This window comes from Hemitrygon akajei, chromosome 21 (assembly GCF_048418815.1).
Source record: "Hemitrygon akajei chromosome 21, sHemAka1.3, whole genome shotgun sequence".
In the NCBI taxonomy this organism is placed as follows: Eukaryota; Metazoa; Chordata; class Chondrichthyes; order Myliobatiformes; family Dasyatidae; genus Hemitrygon; species Hemitrygon akajei.
In genome coordinates, this window is record NC_133144.1 from 4,695,744 (window position 1) to 4,709,647 (window position 13,904).

Sequence of the window (13,904 nt, forward strand, 5' to 3'; positions counted from 1 at the left end):
GGTGAGGATGGAGAGTGATTGAGGATCTGTGAGTGTCTTTTGTGGACTTTGAGTGATTGGGGACTGTGAGTGTTTGAGTGAGGATGGAGATTGATTGGGGACTGTGAGTGTTCAGGTGCGGATGTTGAGTGATTAGGGGACTGTTAGTGTTTGGGTGTTGATACTGAATGATTGGGGACTGTGAGTGACTGTGTGAGGACTCTGAGTGATTGAAGATCTGTGAGTGTTTGGGCGAGGATGCTGAGTGATCAGAAATTGTGAGTGTTTGAGTGAGGATGCTGAGTGAATTATGACCTACCCTCCATCTGCAGAGTACTTATGTGCAAAGGCGAGGATGTCAGAAGCTCTTCCACTGCCATCACAGACAACCACGGGCACTGGGGGCTCTTCCCGCAGGTTCTCCAATGCCATTGGTATCACATTTGGACCACCTTCCACAATCAGACAAACTACTGGTACTCTCTGACCGAGACCTGGAGAAGACACAGAAAGGTCAGTAAATGGGTATGGCACTGTGCTGTCTTAGTCAGTGCAATGCATTACACACTTGTAGGATTGGGATTTTATCCCTACTTATATCTGTACGTTTTCCCTGTGACCACATGGGTTTCCTCTGGGTGAGCCAGTTTCTTCCACCTTCCAAAGATGCATAGCTAGGGTCAGTGTGCTGTGGCCTGCTAGGCTGCAGACTGTGCAGCACAATCCTTCCAGATTTGATTTGACATAATGACACATTCGCTCAATGTTTCAACATAGAAATAAAGCTTATCTTTAACTTTTCAATCTCAAACCAAGGTCACTAGATTTTGACATAAGTCAAGCAGGAAATTTAGCTATTAATAAATAAGAAGCAATGGGGGGGCACACACACTGACCATGGCACCGTTGACGCCCCTTCACTGTCTGCACCGAACATTGTCTGCAGGGATTCCACACTCCACTTACACCACTCCTGATATCCAGGATTGATGATTCCATTAGACCATACGACATAGGAGCAGAATTAGGCTATTTGGCCTGTCCAGTTTGCTCTGCCACTCAACTATTGCTGATCCTTTTTTCCCCTCCTCAGCACCACCCACTAGCCTTCTCCCTGTAACCTCTGATGCCAGGTCCAATCAAGAACCTATCAATCTCTGCCTAAAAGTCTGATATAGCAGTATTTCAGTGCAGTAAGGGAAATTACAGTGGTATGAGACAGGAGTTGGGCAAAGTAAATTGGAGGAAACTGCTGGTAGAGATGTCAGCAGGGCAGCAAATGGTGTGCATTCCTGGGAAAAATGAGAAAGGTACAGGACATGTGTATTCAAAAGTGAAGAAATACTCAAATGGTAAAACTGTACAGCCGTGGCTGACAAGGGAAGTCAAAGCTATTGTAAAAGCAAAAGAAAGGGCATGCAACAAAGCAAAAATTAGTGGGAATACAGAGGATTGGGAAGTTTTTAAAAACCTACAGAGAGCAATGGAAACATCATTAGAAGGGAAAAGATTAAATATGAAAACAAGCTAGCAAATAATATCAAACTGGATAGTAAAAATTTTTTCAAATAAGTTAAAAATAAAAGAAATGAGAGTGGATATAGGGCCACTACATAATGTGGCAGGAGAAATAATAATGGGGGACAAGGAGATGGCTGATGACCTAAATGAGTATTTTGCATCAGTCTTCATTGTGGAAGACACTAGCAGTATGTCTTGCTCATGTTGTAGTGTGTGAAGGAAGAGAAGTGGGTGAGTTACTATTATGAGAGAGAAGGTGCTCAAGAAGTTCCATGACCTAAAAGTACATAAATCACCCGGACCAGAGGAACTGCACGCTAGTGTTCTGAAAGAGGTAGAGTTGGAGACCATAGTGGCATTAGAAATGATCTTTCAAAAATCATTGGACTCTGGCATAGTGCCAGAGGACTGGAAAATTGCAAATATTACTCCACTCTTTAAGAAAGGAGGATGGCAGCAGAATGGAACTTATAGACTAGATAGCCTGACCTCAGTGGTTGGGAAGATGTAAGAGTCAATTGTTATAAATGAGGTTTTGCAGTACTTGGTGACACAGAACAAGATCAGACAAAGTCAGCATGGTTTCCTTCAGGGAGAATCTTGCCTGACGAACCTGTTGGAATTCTTTGAGGAGATTACAAGTAGGATAGATAAAGGGGATGTTGTGAATGTTGTATATTTGGACTTACAGAAGGCCTTTGACAAGGTGCCACACATGAGCAAACAAGCTGTATGAACTCAGCAGGTCGGACAGCATCCATTGACTGCTCCTTTCAACGGATGCTGCCCGACCTGCTGAGTTCATCCAGCTTGTTTGTACGTTTTTATTTGACCACAGCATCTGCAGTGTACTTTGTGGCCACACGAGGTTGCTTACTAAGTTACGAGCCCATGATATTGCAGTAAAGTTACTAATATGGTTAAAGTGTTGGCTGATTGGTAGAAGGCAGTGAGTGGGAATAAAAGGATCCTTTTCTGGTTGGCTGTCAGTGACTAGCGGCGTTTCGCAGGGGTCAGTGTTGGGATCACTTCTTTTTGTACTGTATATCAATGATTTAGATGATAGAATAGATGGCTTTGTTGCCAAGGTTGCAGATGATACAAAGACTGGTAGAGGGGCAGGTAGTTTTGAGGAAATAGGTAGAATACCGAAGGACTGATTAGGAGAATGGGCAAGAAAGTGGCAAATGAAATACAATGTTGGAAAATGCATGGTCATGCACTTTGGTAGTAAAAATAAATGTGCAGACTATTTCCTAAACATAAAGAAACCACTGAGGTCAGGCTAACTGGCCTATAATTTCATTTATTCTGCCTCCCTCCCTACTTACAGAGTGGAGTGACATTTCCAATATTCCAGTCTTCCAGAATCATTCAAGAATCTAGTAATTCTTTAAAGATCATTACAGTCGGCCTCCTTATCCGCGAGGGATTGGTTCCGGGACCCCTCGCGGATACCAAAAAATGCGGATGCTCAAGTCCCTTATTCAACCTGTCTCAATGCGGTGGTCCTTAGGACCCAGTGGAACCCCAGACCTTATTTAACCTGTCTCAGTGCAGTGGACATTAGGACCCAGCAGCGGAGCTCTGAATCCACAGTGTTTCTGTTCACAAAAATTATCACGACCACAGTTGAAAATAAAGTGGAAATAATAAAGTGATCAGAAAGAGGTGAAACGCCATCGGTCATTGGAAAAGCGTTAGGCTACGTTGCTCAACAATCGGAACAATTTTAAAGGATAAAGTGAGAAAGGCCCTGCCCCGATGAAAGCTACGATTATTACTAAGCAACGCAGTGGTTTAATTATTGGGTTTTGGAGTTTTGGGTTTTTTATCCTATAAGTTTTTATCCTATCATATATCTATATGCATAGAAAGGTAAAATATATACTATATACTAAGACAAACGTTTGACTAACTGACACTAAATAATACACGATGTAGCTGCTACGACTTACTTAGTAAGAGAACTTCCGATTTTTTCCGATCTGGATCATCTCTAGATTACTTATAATACCTAATACAATATAAATACTATGTAAAATAGTTGTTATACTGCATTGTTTAGGGAACAATGACAAGAAAAAAGTCTGTACATACTCGAACAACAAGTGCTGGAAGAGCACTTCCGGGTTTTCTCGATTCGCACATGCGGAACTTGCGGATAAGGAGGGCTAACTGTACTAATATCTCCACAATCTCTTCAGAAACCTCTTTCAGAACCCTGAGCTGTAGTCCATCTGGTCCAGGTTAAATACCTACCTTCAAAGTTTTCAGCTTCCGAAGCACCATCTCTTTAACTACACTCACTTCTACCCCCGGACACTCTTGAATTTCTAGCACCCTCCTGGTGTCTTCCACAGTGAAAACTGACTCAAAATACTTACTAAGTTCATTCACCATTCTTTGTCCATCGACATTCTCCAGTGGTCTGATATCCAATTTCACCTCTCTTTTACTTTTATTTTGTATCTCTGTTATATTATTGGCTTGCTTATCTACATATGGCACAGCTGTAAATCTGCCTAGAGCAGGCCATCCTCAAAAACTGAGTGACCTTGTAAAAAAGGGGACTAGTGAGGGAGGACACCAAGAGACCTATGACAATTCTGGAGGATTTATAAGCTTCAGTGGCTGAGATGGGAGATACTGCACATACAACAAATGTGGCCCAGGGGCTTCACCAGTCACAGCTTTATGGGAAAGTGGCAAAGAGAAAGACACTGTTGAAAAAACTCGCATGAAATCTTGGCTAGAGTTTGCCAGAAGGTATATGGGAGACCTTGAACTCAGCTGGAAGAAGGTCCTATGCTCTGTTGAAACCAAAATTGGATATCAGATTAAATGCTATGTTTGGCGTAAGCCAAACACTGCACATCATCAAAAACATACCATCCCTACTATGAAGTATGGTTTGGCTGCATCATGCTATGGTTGCAGGAGGGGTGTGATTGGCAACTAAATATTCCTGGATTTCGTTGCTTCAGGTGTGATAGAATCGGAGGGGCAAGAGGAGGAGGTGTTGCATTGCTTGTCAGAGAAAATATTACAGCGGTGCTCTGGCAGGGTAGATTAGAGGGCTCGTCTAGGGAGACTATTTGGGTGGAATTGAGGAATGGGAAAAGTGTAGTACCACTTATAGGATTGAATTATAGACCACCTAATGGGGAACGAGAATTGGAGGAGCAAATTTGTAAGGAGATAGCAGATATTTGTAGTAAGCACAGGGTTGTGATTGTGGGAGGTTTTAATTTTCCGCACTTAGATTGGGAATCCCATTCTGTAAAAGGGCTGGATGGTTTGGAGTTTGTAAAACGTGTGCAGGATAGTTTTTTGCAGCAATACATAGAGGTACCAACTAGAGAAGGGGCAGTGTTGGATCTCCAGTTAGGGAATGAGATAGGTCAGGTGATGGAGGTATGTGTTGGGGAGCACTTCAGGTCCAGTGATCACAATGCCATTAGTTTCAATATAATTATGGAGAAGGATAGGACTGGACCCAGATTTGAGATTTTTGATTGGAGAAAGGCTAACTTTGAGGAGATGCAAAAGGATTTAGAAGGAGTGGATTGGACAATTTGTTTTATGGGAAGGATGTAATAGAGAAATGGAGGTCATTTAAAGGTGAAATCTTGAGGGTACAGAATCTTTATGTTCCTGTTAGGTTGAAAGGAAAGGTTAAAAGTTTGAGAGAACCATGGTTTTCAAGGGATTTTGGAAAGTTGGTTCGGAAAAAGAGAGATATCTACAATAAATATAGGCAGCATGGAGTAAATGAGGAGCTCGAGGAATATAAAGAATGGAAAAAGAGTCTTAAGAAAGAAATTAGAGAAGCTAAAAGAAAATACAAGATTGCTTTGGCAAGTAAGGTGAAAATAAATCCAAAGGGTTTCTACAGTTATATTAATAGCAAAAGGATTGTGAGGGATAAAATTGGTCCCTTAGAGAATCAGAGTGGACAGCTATGTGTGGAGCCAAAAGAGATGGGGGAGATTTTGAACAATGTCTTTTCTTCGGTATTCACTAAGGAGAAGGCTATTGAATTGTGTAAGGTAAGGGAAACAAGTAGGGAAGTTATGGAAACTATGACGATTAAAGAGGAAGAAGTACTGGCGCTTTAAAGGAATATAAAAGTGGATAAATCTCCGGATCCTGAAAGGATATTCCCTAGGACCTTGAGGGAAGTTAGTGCAGGGGTCTGACAGAAATATTTCAAATGTCATTAGAAATGGGGATGGTGCCGGAGGATTGGCGTATTGCTCATGTGGTTCCATTGTTTATAAAGGGCTCTAAGAGTAAACCTAGCAATTATCGGCCTGTAAGTTTGACGTCAGTGGTGGGTAAATTAATGGAAAGTATTCTTAGAGATGGTATATATAGTTATCTGGATAGACAGGGTCTGATTAGGAACAGTCAACATGGATTTGTGCGTGGAAGGTCATGTTTGACAAATCTTATTGAATTTTTTGAAGAGGTTACTAGGAAAGTTGATGAGGGTAAAGCAGTGGATATTGTCTATATGGACTTCAGTCAGGCCTTTGACAAGGTTCCACACGGAAGGTTAGTTAGGAAGGTTCAATCGTTAGGTGTTAATATTGAAGTAGTAAAATGGATTCAACAGTGGCTAGATGGGAGATGCCAGAGAGTAGTGGTGGATAACTGTTTGTCAGGTTGGAGGCCAGTGACTAGTGGTGTGCCTCAGGGAACTGTATTGGGTCCAATGTTGTTTGTCATATACATTAATGGTCTGGATGATGGGGTGGTAAATTGGATTAGCAAGTACGCAGATGATACTAAGCTAGGTGGTGTTGTGGATAATGAAGTAGGTTTTCAAAGCTTGCAGAGAGATTTAGGCCAGTTAGAAGAGTGGGCTGAAAGATGACAGATGGAGTTTAATGCTGATAAGTGTGAGGTGCTACATTTTGGTTGGACTAATCAAAATAGGACATACATGGTAAATGGTAGGGCATTGAGGAATGCAGTAGAACAGAGTGATCTAGGAATAATGGTGCATAGTTCCCTGAATGTGGAATCTCATGTGGATAGGGTGGTGAAGAAAGCTTTTGGTATGCTGGCCTTTATAGATCAGAGCATTGAGTATAGGAGTTTGGATGTAATGTTAAAATTGTACAAGGAATTGGTGAGGCCAAATTTGGAGTATTGTGTACAGTTCTGGTCACCGAATTATAGGAAAAATATCAACAAAATAGAGAGAGTACGGAGTAGATTTACTAGAACGTTACCTGGGTTTCAGCACCTAAGTTACAGAGAAAGGTTGAACAAGTTAGGTCTTTATTCTTTGGAGCGTAGAAGGTTGAGGGGGGACTTGATAGAGGTATTTAAAATTATGAGGGGGTAGATAAAGTTGATATGGATAGGCTTTTTCCATTGAGAGTAGGGGAGATTCAAACAAGAGGACATGAGTTGAGAGTTAGGGGGCAAAAGTTTAGGGGTAAAACGAGTGGGAACTTCTTTACTCTGAGAGTGGTAGTTGTGTGGAATGAGCTTCCAGTAGAAGTGGTGGAGGCATGGTTCGATATTGTCATTTAAAGTAAAATTGGATAGGTATATGGACAGGAAGGGAATGGAGGGTTATGGGTTATGGGTCGGTGGGACTAGGTGACAGTAAGCGTTCGGCACAGACTAGAAGGGCCGAGATGGCCTGTTTCCGTGCTGTAATTGTTATATGGTTATATGGATGCTTCACTGCAGTGGGCCATGGATGGCTTGTGAAGGTCGAGGGTAAAATGAATTCAGCAAAATACAGGGGAAATCCTGGAAGAAAGCCTGATGCAGTCTGCAAGAGAACTGCAACTTGTGAGAACATTTGTTTTTCAGCAAGACAATGTCCCCAAGCATAAAGCCAAATCTACACAGGAAATGGTTAAAAACATCAAAGTTAATGTCCTGGAGTTGTCAAGTCAGAGTCTAGACCTCAATCCAATTGAGAATTTGTGTCTGGACTTAAGAAGGGCTGTTCACTCATGATCCCCATGCAATCTGACAAAACTTGAGCTGTTTTGTAAAGAAGAATGGAGAAAAATTGTAGTGTCCAGATGTATAAAGCTGGTAGAGTCTATCACACAGACTCAAGGCTGTGATTGCTGCCAAAGGTGCATCGACTAAATACTGATGTGAAAGGGTGAATGCTTATGCATCAATTATTTTGTGTTTTATATTTGTAATTAAGTTAGATCACTTTGTAGAGATCTGTTTTCACTTAGACACGAAAGAGTCTCTTTCCCAGGGCTGAAATGGCTAAAATGAAAGGGCACAGTTTTAAGGTGCTTCAAAGTAGGTACAGAGGAGATGCCAGGGTTAAGTTTTTTTATGCAGAGTGGTGAGTGTGTGGGATGGGCTGCTGGTGGCGCTGATGGAGGTGGATACGATAGGGTTTTTTAAGAGACTCCTGGATAGGTACATGGAGCTTAGAAAAATAAAGGGCCATAGGTAACCATAGGTAATTTCTAAAGTAAGTACATGGTTTGGACAGCATTGTGGGCTGAAGGGCTTGTATTGTGCTGTAGGTTTTCTATGTTTCTATGTTTTTATGTTGATCGGTGTCCAAAAAGCCAAATTAAATCCAGCATGATTCAATGTTGTAAACCAATGAAACAAGAAAATTTCAAGGGGACTTAATAGTTTTGATTGGCACTGCTGCTCCCATTAGTCTATTTTCCCTTACATTTTTTAATACTAAAGATTCTACGCCTTCCAATCTTCTGTCACCACTTTCAAAGGATTGGTTTTCTAGTACAAAGAATGAGCAGAAGATGCGTGCGTGCTGCTAATTGTGTTTATTGCACACAAGTAAAGTATACTTTTGAAAATAAAAACCTCAAACTGACGATTCAGTAAATTTAAATCCCACCATTGCAGTCAGGTACCACTCTAGCCAAGAATGTGATTGCACGGCTCAAAAGGAAGGTTGAGCTGATGACGGCTGAGTGATCCTTTCTCTTCACTGCCTTTTCATATTCCCAGGCACAGGATGAGAAAGAGAAACCCACAAGTCATAGAGTAATGGGGAGTTTGCTCCAGTATAGCCCACACCCTGCCTAGCGCGCTCAGTGCTACAAACTTGCTTACGTGTGTTGATTTTCTGCAGGGAAACATGTTTCTCCAGCTGTCGCCGGAGCCTGACTTCTGCTCCGTACTTGCCCAGCGTACCATTATCAGCCAGGATGAAGTGGGAGTGCGTGCTGCTCAGCACAGTCAGTTTGCTCAGAGGGTTTGACATCGTTTGATAAGGTCTGGTGACCTGGAACAGAAATAAACATCAGTGGCCTCTTAGCTGTGAGTGACCAAACCGTGATATGTGAACCATGACCCAACTCACTGTAACCCCTCACCTCTCAGGCAATCTTTAACCCCTACTTTGTGACTGCCATGACTGATACCCAGTGCCCTAATCTCTTGGTTAAACCTAACAAATAGAGATTCCTGACAGCTCTGTGACCATTTTCCACCTGCCCCCCATGAACCCCTGTTCTCAATGATCAGAGCCCAATCAAGTGGCTGGACTCTGAGTCAGTGACCAGTCTCCAGTTCCTGGCTCTGGGTTCTCACGTGACAATTAACTTTCTCTGGTGAGTGAGAATTTCACCAACCTTGGAAAGAAGCAGCCACCCCCTCTCAGTGGACCAAGTGGAGAATTACTACTTTCTCTCAGTCCTGCACTCTGTAAACTGTAAAGTTGATTCTGTCAGACAGCCAATAAATGAGTCATTCCTCCCTTAACCCCAACAAGTCCCTCCCCACTGTTCATTACCCTCAAGCTGCCCCCATACCCCACACCCCTACTCCCAACCACCAACCCCACTGCTTGTTATTTCAAGCTCCCCCACCCCCCACACCGCCCAGCTGCTGGTGGTCAGCCCAGGGCCCCGCCTGTTGATCAGTCCATTTGCCTTGTCAAAATGATTTGTATATTCACCTATCCTACCCACATCATTATTACTCAAGATCCTCAGACATAGCTCACCTCAGTGTATAACACAAAATATCTTGAACAGAATTACAGAGCTGAACAGATTGTGGGATACTGGTCGCTCGAGTTGGCTATTTGGAAGTTTGGTTGATCACCGAGCTTGGTTTATATACTCCTCAGGGGTCTGAATAGATATTGGTTAGATGTCATGCTCTGGTTGGCTGCTTCAAAACACCATGAACAGTAGAAGATTCTGATTGGCTAGCTTTGAGGGAGGTTTGTCGCTGTCCAGATCCTGAGATTACAGGTGATTCATTGATTGTTGACCTTGCTGTTTCTCTTTCCTCCATAAGGATTCATTTCCCAGATCGATGTTGATGTGTTTTTTGATGGGTCCTTCTGTAGAGAACCACACTTCGAGAAATTCTCGTTCTTCATTGAGCCAAGACTCTGACTGTTGTCCTGTTGAAATGGAGTCCTCCTTCCATGAGACCATAAGACACAGGACCAGAATTAGGCCAGTCAGCTCACTGAGTCTGCTCTGCCTTTTATCATGGCTGATCCCAGATCCAATTCAATCCCATACACCTGCCTTCTCACCATATCCTTTGATGCCCTGACCGATCAGAAAACAATCAACTTCCATCTTTAAGTATACCCACGGACTTGGCCTCCACTGCACTCTGTGGCAGAACATTCCACAGATTCACCACTCTCTGGCTAAAAAACATCCACCTTACCTCTGTTCTAAAAGATTGCCCCTGAGGCTGTGCCCTTTAGTTCCCCCACCATAGGAAACATATCCATATCCACCCCATCTAGTCTTTTCAACATTTGGTAGGTTTCAATGAGATCCCCCCACATTCTTCTAAATTTCTGTGAGTACAGACCCAAAGCTGCCAAAACGCTCCTCATATGTTAACCTCATGACCTCTTCATGAGCTGATACTAGCAAGAGTGGATTGTGCCTTCTGTTCACTAACCAACGCTTGTGTAACCTGATCAATAGTTTTCTTCCTGTTTGACCAATGTAGTCCTTGTTGCAGACATTACATTGGATTTTGTAGATCTATCAGTCTCATTTTGTTGCTCTTTGGGTTTTGATAGGTTCCTCCTCAAAGTTGCAGTCGGTTTGTGTGCAACTGTGATGTTGTGTTGCTAAAGCAGTCTTGCTGTCATTTCCAAGACGTACTTTATGTACAGCAATACAATTTGTTTACTCATTGTTCGTGTAGTTTATATATTTGGAGTTACAACCTTGAGGCACTTTCAAAGGAAATGTGGCGACAGCTGAAACATTTGATAGCTGAATCCCGACAGTCAACCAACAACACTAAACAATTTCTGAAGAAGTTCAAGAATATATAAATGGAGGATGACAAGACAATGGTTTCCTTTGAAGTCACATCACTGTGCACGTCTGTCAATTTGAAATTTGCACGAGAAACAGTTACAGACCATTTGAATAGAGAACAATCAATAAGCCGGACACTCACAAAGAAGGCATTTGTGAACTTCTCAATCTGTGCTTATCAAGACTGATGGAGAAATTGATGAACAGATGAAAGGTGCACCAGTGGGATCTTCTGTCTCTGGCCTAGTTGCCGAAGTCATAATGCAGAAATTAGAAGATGCAATAATACCAGAAATCAAATCCAAACTCCGGGTGTGCTATGTGAACAAGGGAAATGATGTACAAAGAACACATCAACTGCTAAATAATGCCTTTAATGACATAAAGTTCATAAGGGAAATTGAAAAGGAAAGCCAGCTTGCATTCTTGGATGTTCTTATCAAGAGAACTACTGCAGGTCAATTACAGACACTAGTATACAGGAAAGCAACACACACCGATGAAATGCTGAACTTCAGTAGCAATCACCAAAAGTTTCAGAAACAAAGCTGCTTGAAAACTTTATTCAAGAGGATTGTCCCATTACAACACCACACATATAGGATTGGAAGAAGAAAAGCGCCTCTTCCAGACCTTTCAACAAAATAGATATCAAAGTAACTTCATCTGAAGGTGCTTCACTAGGGAAAGTGAGGCAGTGATAGACAAGAACTACAGGGAGGTAGTCACCCCAAAGCTACAGCAGACAGATAAATGGGTGACTGTCAGGAGAGAGAAGGAGGAAGCGTCAGTAGTGGAGAGCACCCCTGTGGCATGTACTCCATTTTAAGTACTGTTAGGAGGGATGACTCTGACATTGAGCCTGGCTCTGTGGCTCTGAGGGGCAGGAACTGAAGAGGATGGTAGTAGTTATAGGGGACTCTATAGTCAGGGGGATGGATAGGCAATTCTGTGGATGCAAAAAAGAAACAAAGATGGTAGTTTGCCTCCAAACTATCATCCGAGATGTTTCTGGACACATCCACAATATCTTGAAAAGGGAGGGTGCACAGGCAGAAGTTGTGGTACATATTAGTACCAACAATGTAGGTAGAGAAAGGGAGGAGGTGTTGAAAACAGAATACAGGGAGTTAGGAAGAAAGCTGAGAAGCAGGACCTCAAGGGTAGTAATCTTGGGATTGCTGCTTAGGCCATGCGACAGTGAGGATAGGGAGAGAACGAGGTGGAGGATAAATGTGTGGTTGAAGAATTGGAGCAGGGGGCAGGATTCAGATTTCAGGATCATTGAGATCTCTTCTGGGGCAGGTGGGACCTGTACAAAAGGTCTTACACTTGAATCCGAGGGGGACCGATATTCTTGCAGGCAGGTTTACTAGAGCTGTTGGGAGTGGTTCAAACTAATATGGCAGGGGAGATGGGAACCAGTATGATAGAGCTGAAGACGAGCCAGCAGGTTTACAAGTAGATGATAGGTGTAACACGAATGTAAGGAAGGACAAGCCAATGATTGGGAACAAATGCACAGAGCAAAGAGTTAAAATGTACCACAGAGGCAAAATTCAAAAGGGTGAAGAATGCGGGACTGAAGGTGTATTTAAATGTGGATTAAGGTGGACAAATTTGTGGCACAATTAGAGATTGGTCAGTATGACGCTGTGGGTATCACTGAGTCGTGGCTGAAAGAAGGCCATAGTTGGGAGCTTAACATCAAAGGATACACTTCGTATCAAAAGGACAGGCAGGAAGGCATAAGCAGTGGTGTGGCAGGGAGCTTATGATAAGGAACCCTTAGGAGACAGTGATCATAATATGATTGAATTTATACTGCAATTTGAGAGGGAGAAACACAAGTCACATGTATCTGTATCAGAACAGAATAAAGGGAATTACAGAGGCATGAGAGAGGAGCTTGCCCAGGTGCATTGGAGGAGGATACGGGCAGAGATGATGGCAGAGCAGGGATGGCTGAAGTTTCTGGGAATAGATCACAAAGTGCACAAGATCACAAACTTTACTCTTTAAGAAGTGAGAAAGGCAAAAGAAATGAAATTATAGGCCAGATTGTTTAATCTCAGTGGTTGGGAAAGTGTTGGAGTCTATTATTAAAGTTGAGGTTTCAGAGTACCTGGAGCCTAATAATAAAACAAGACAAAATCATTGAGGTTTCTGTAAAAGGAAATCTTTCCTGACAAATCTGTTAAGAGTTCTTTGAGAAAGTAACAAGCAGCGTGGGTAAAGGAGAGGCAGTGGATGTCATTTACTTGGATTTTCAGAAGGCATTTGATAAGATGCCACACATGAGGTTGCTTAACAAAATAAAATCCCATGCTGTTTTAGGAAAGATACTGGCATGTATATAGAAATGGCTGACAGATAGGAGTCAGCGAGTGGGAATAAAGAGGTCCTTTTCTGGTTGGCTGCTGGTGACTAGTGATCAGTATTGGGACCATTACATTTCACATTGTTTGTCAATGATTAAGATGGTGGTATTGATGACTTTGTGGCAAAGTTTGCAGATGATATGAAGATAGGTGGAGGGGTAGGTAGTGCTGAGAAAGCAATGCGATTGCAGCAGGACTTAGACAAATTCGAAGAATGGACAAAAAAGTGGCAGATGGAATACATTGTTGGAAAACGTATGATAATGTATTTTGGTCAAAGGAACTATTGATAATAGTGTGGACTATTATCTAAATGGAGAGAAGTTTCAAATATCAGAGGTGCAGAGGGACTTAGAAGTCTCCCAGCAGATTAATTTACAGGTTGAGTCTGTGGTAAAGTAGGCAAATGCAATGTTGACATTTATTTCAAGGGGAATGGAATACAAAACTAAGGAGATAATGCTGAGCCTTTATAAGACACTAGTCAGTACGCACTTATGAGTATTGTCAACAGTTTTGGTTCCCTTATCTCAGAAAAGATGAGTTGTCATTGGAGAGAGTCCAGAGGAGGTTCACAATGATGATTCCAGGAATGAAGGGGTTAAAAGATGAGGAGCATTTGCAGCTTTGGGTCTGTACCCACTGGAATTTAGAAGAATGCAGGGGGATCTCATTGAAACCTACCGAATGTTGAAAGGACTAGATAGGGTGGATGTGGAGAGGATATTTCCTATGATGG

The 13,904-nt window shown here is 42.3% G+C and overlaps 1 protein-coding gene across 1 annotated transcript in view; it reads right to left on the reverse strand.

The window, feature by feature from the left end:
* Window positions 1-294: 294 nt before the first annotated feature.
* LOC140714052 (transient receptor potential cation channel subfamily M member 1-like) overlaps window positions 295-13,904 on the reverse strand; it is a 104,285-nt gene continuing 90,675 nt past the window's right edge. Inside the window, exons 6-7 of the mRNA XM_073024740.1 lie at window positions 8,590-8,761; window positions 295-473 (exon numbers count right to left, since the gene is read on the reverse strand). Of these exons, the coding sequence (XP_072880841.1) occupies window positions 295-473; window positions 8,590-8,761 (351 nt within the window). The remainder of the gene's footprint in view (window positions 474-8,589; window positions 8,762-13,904) is intronic.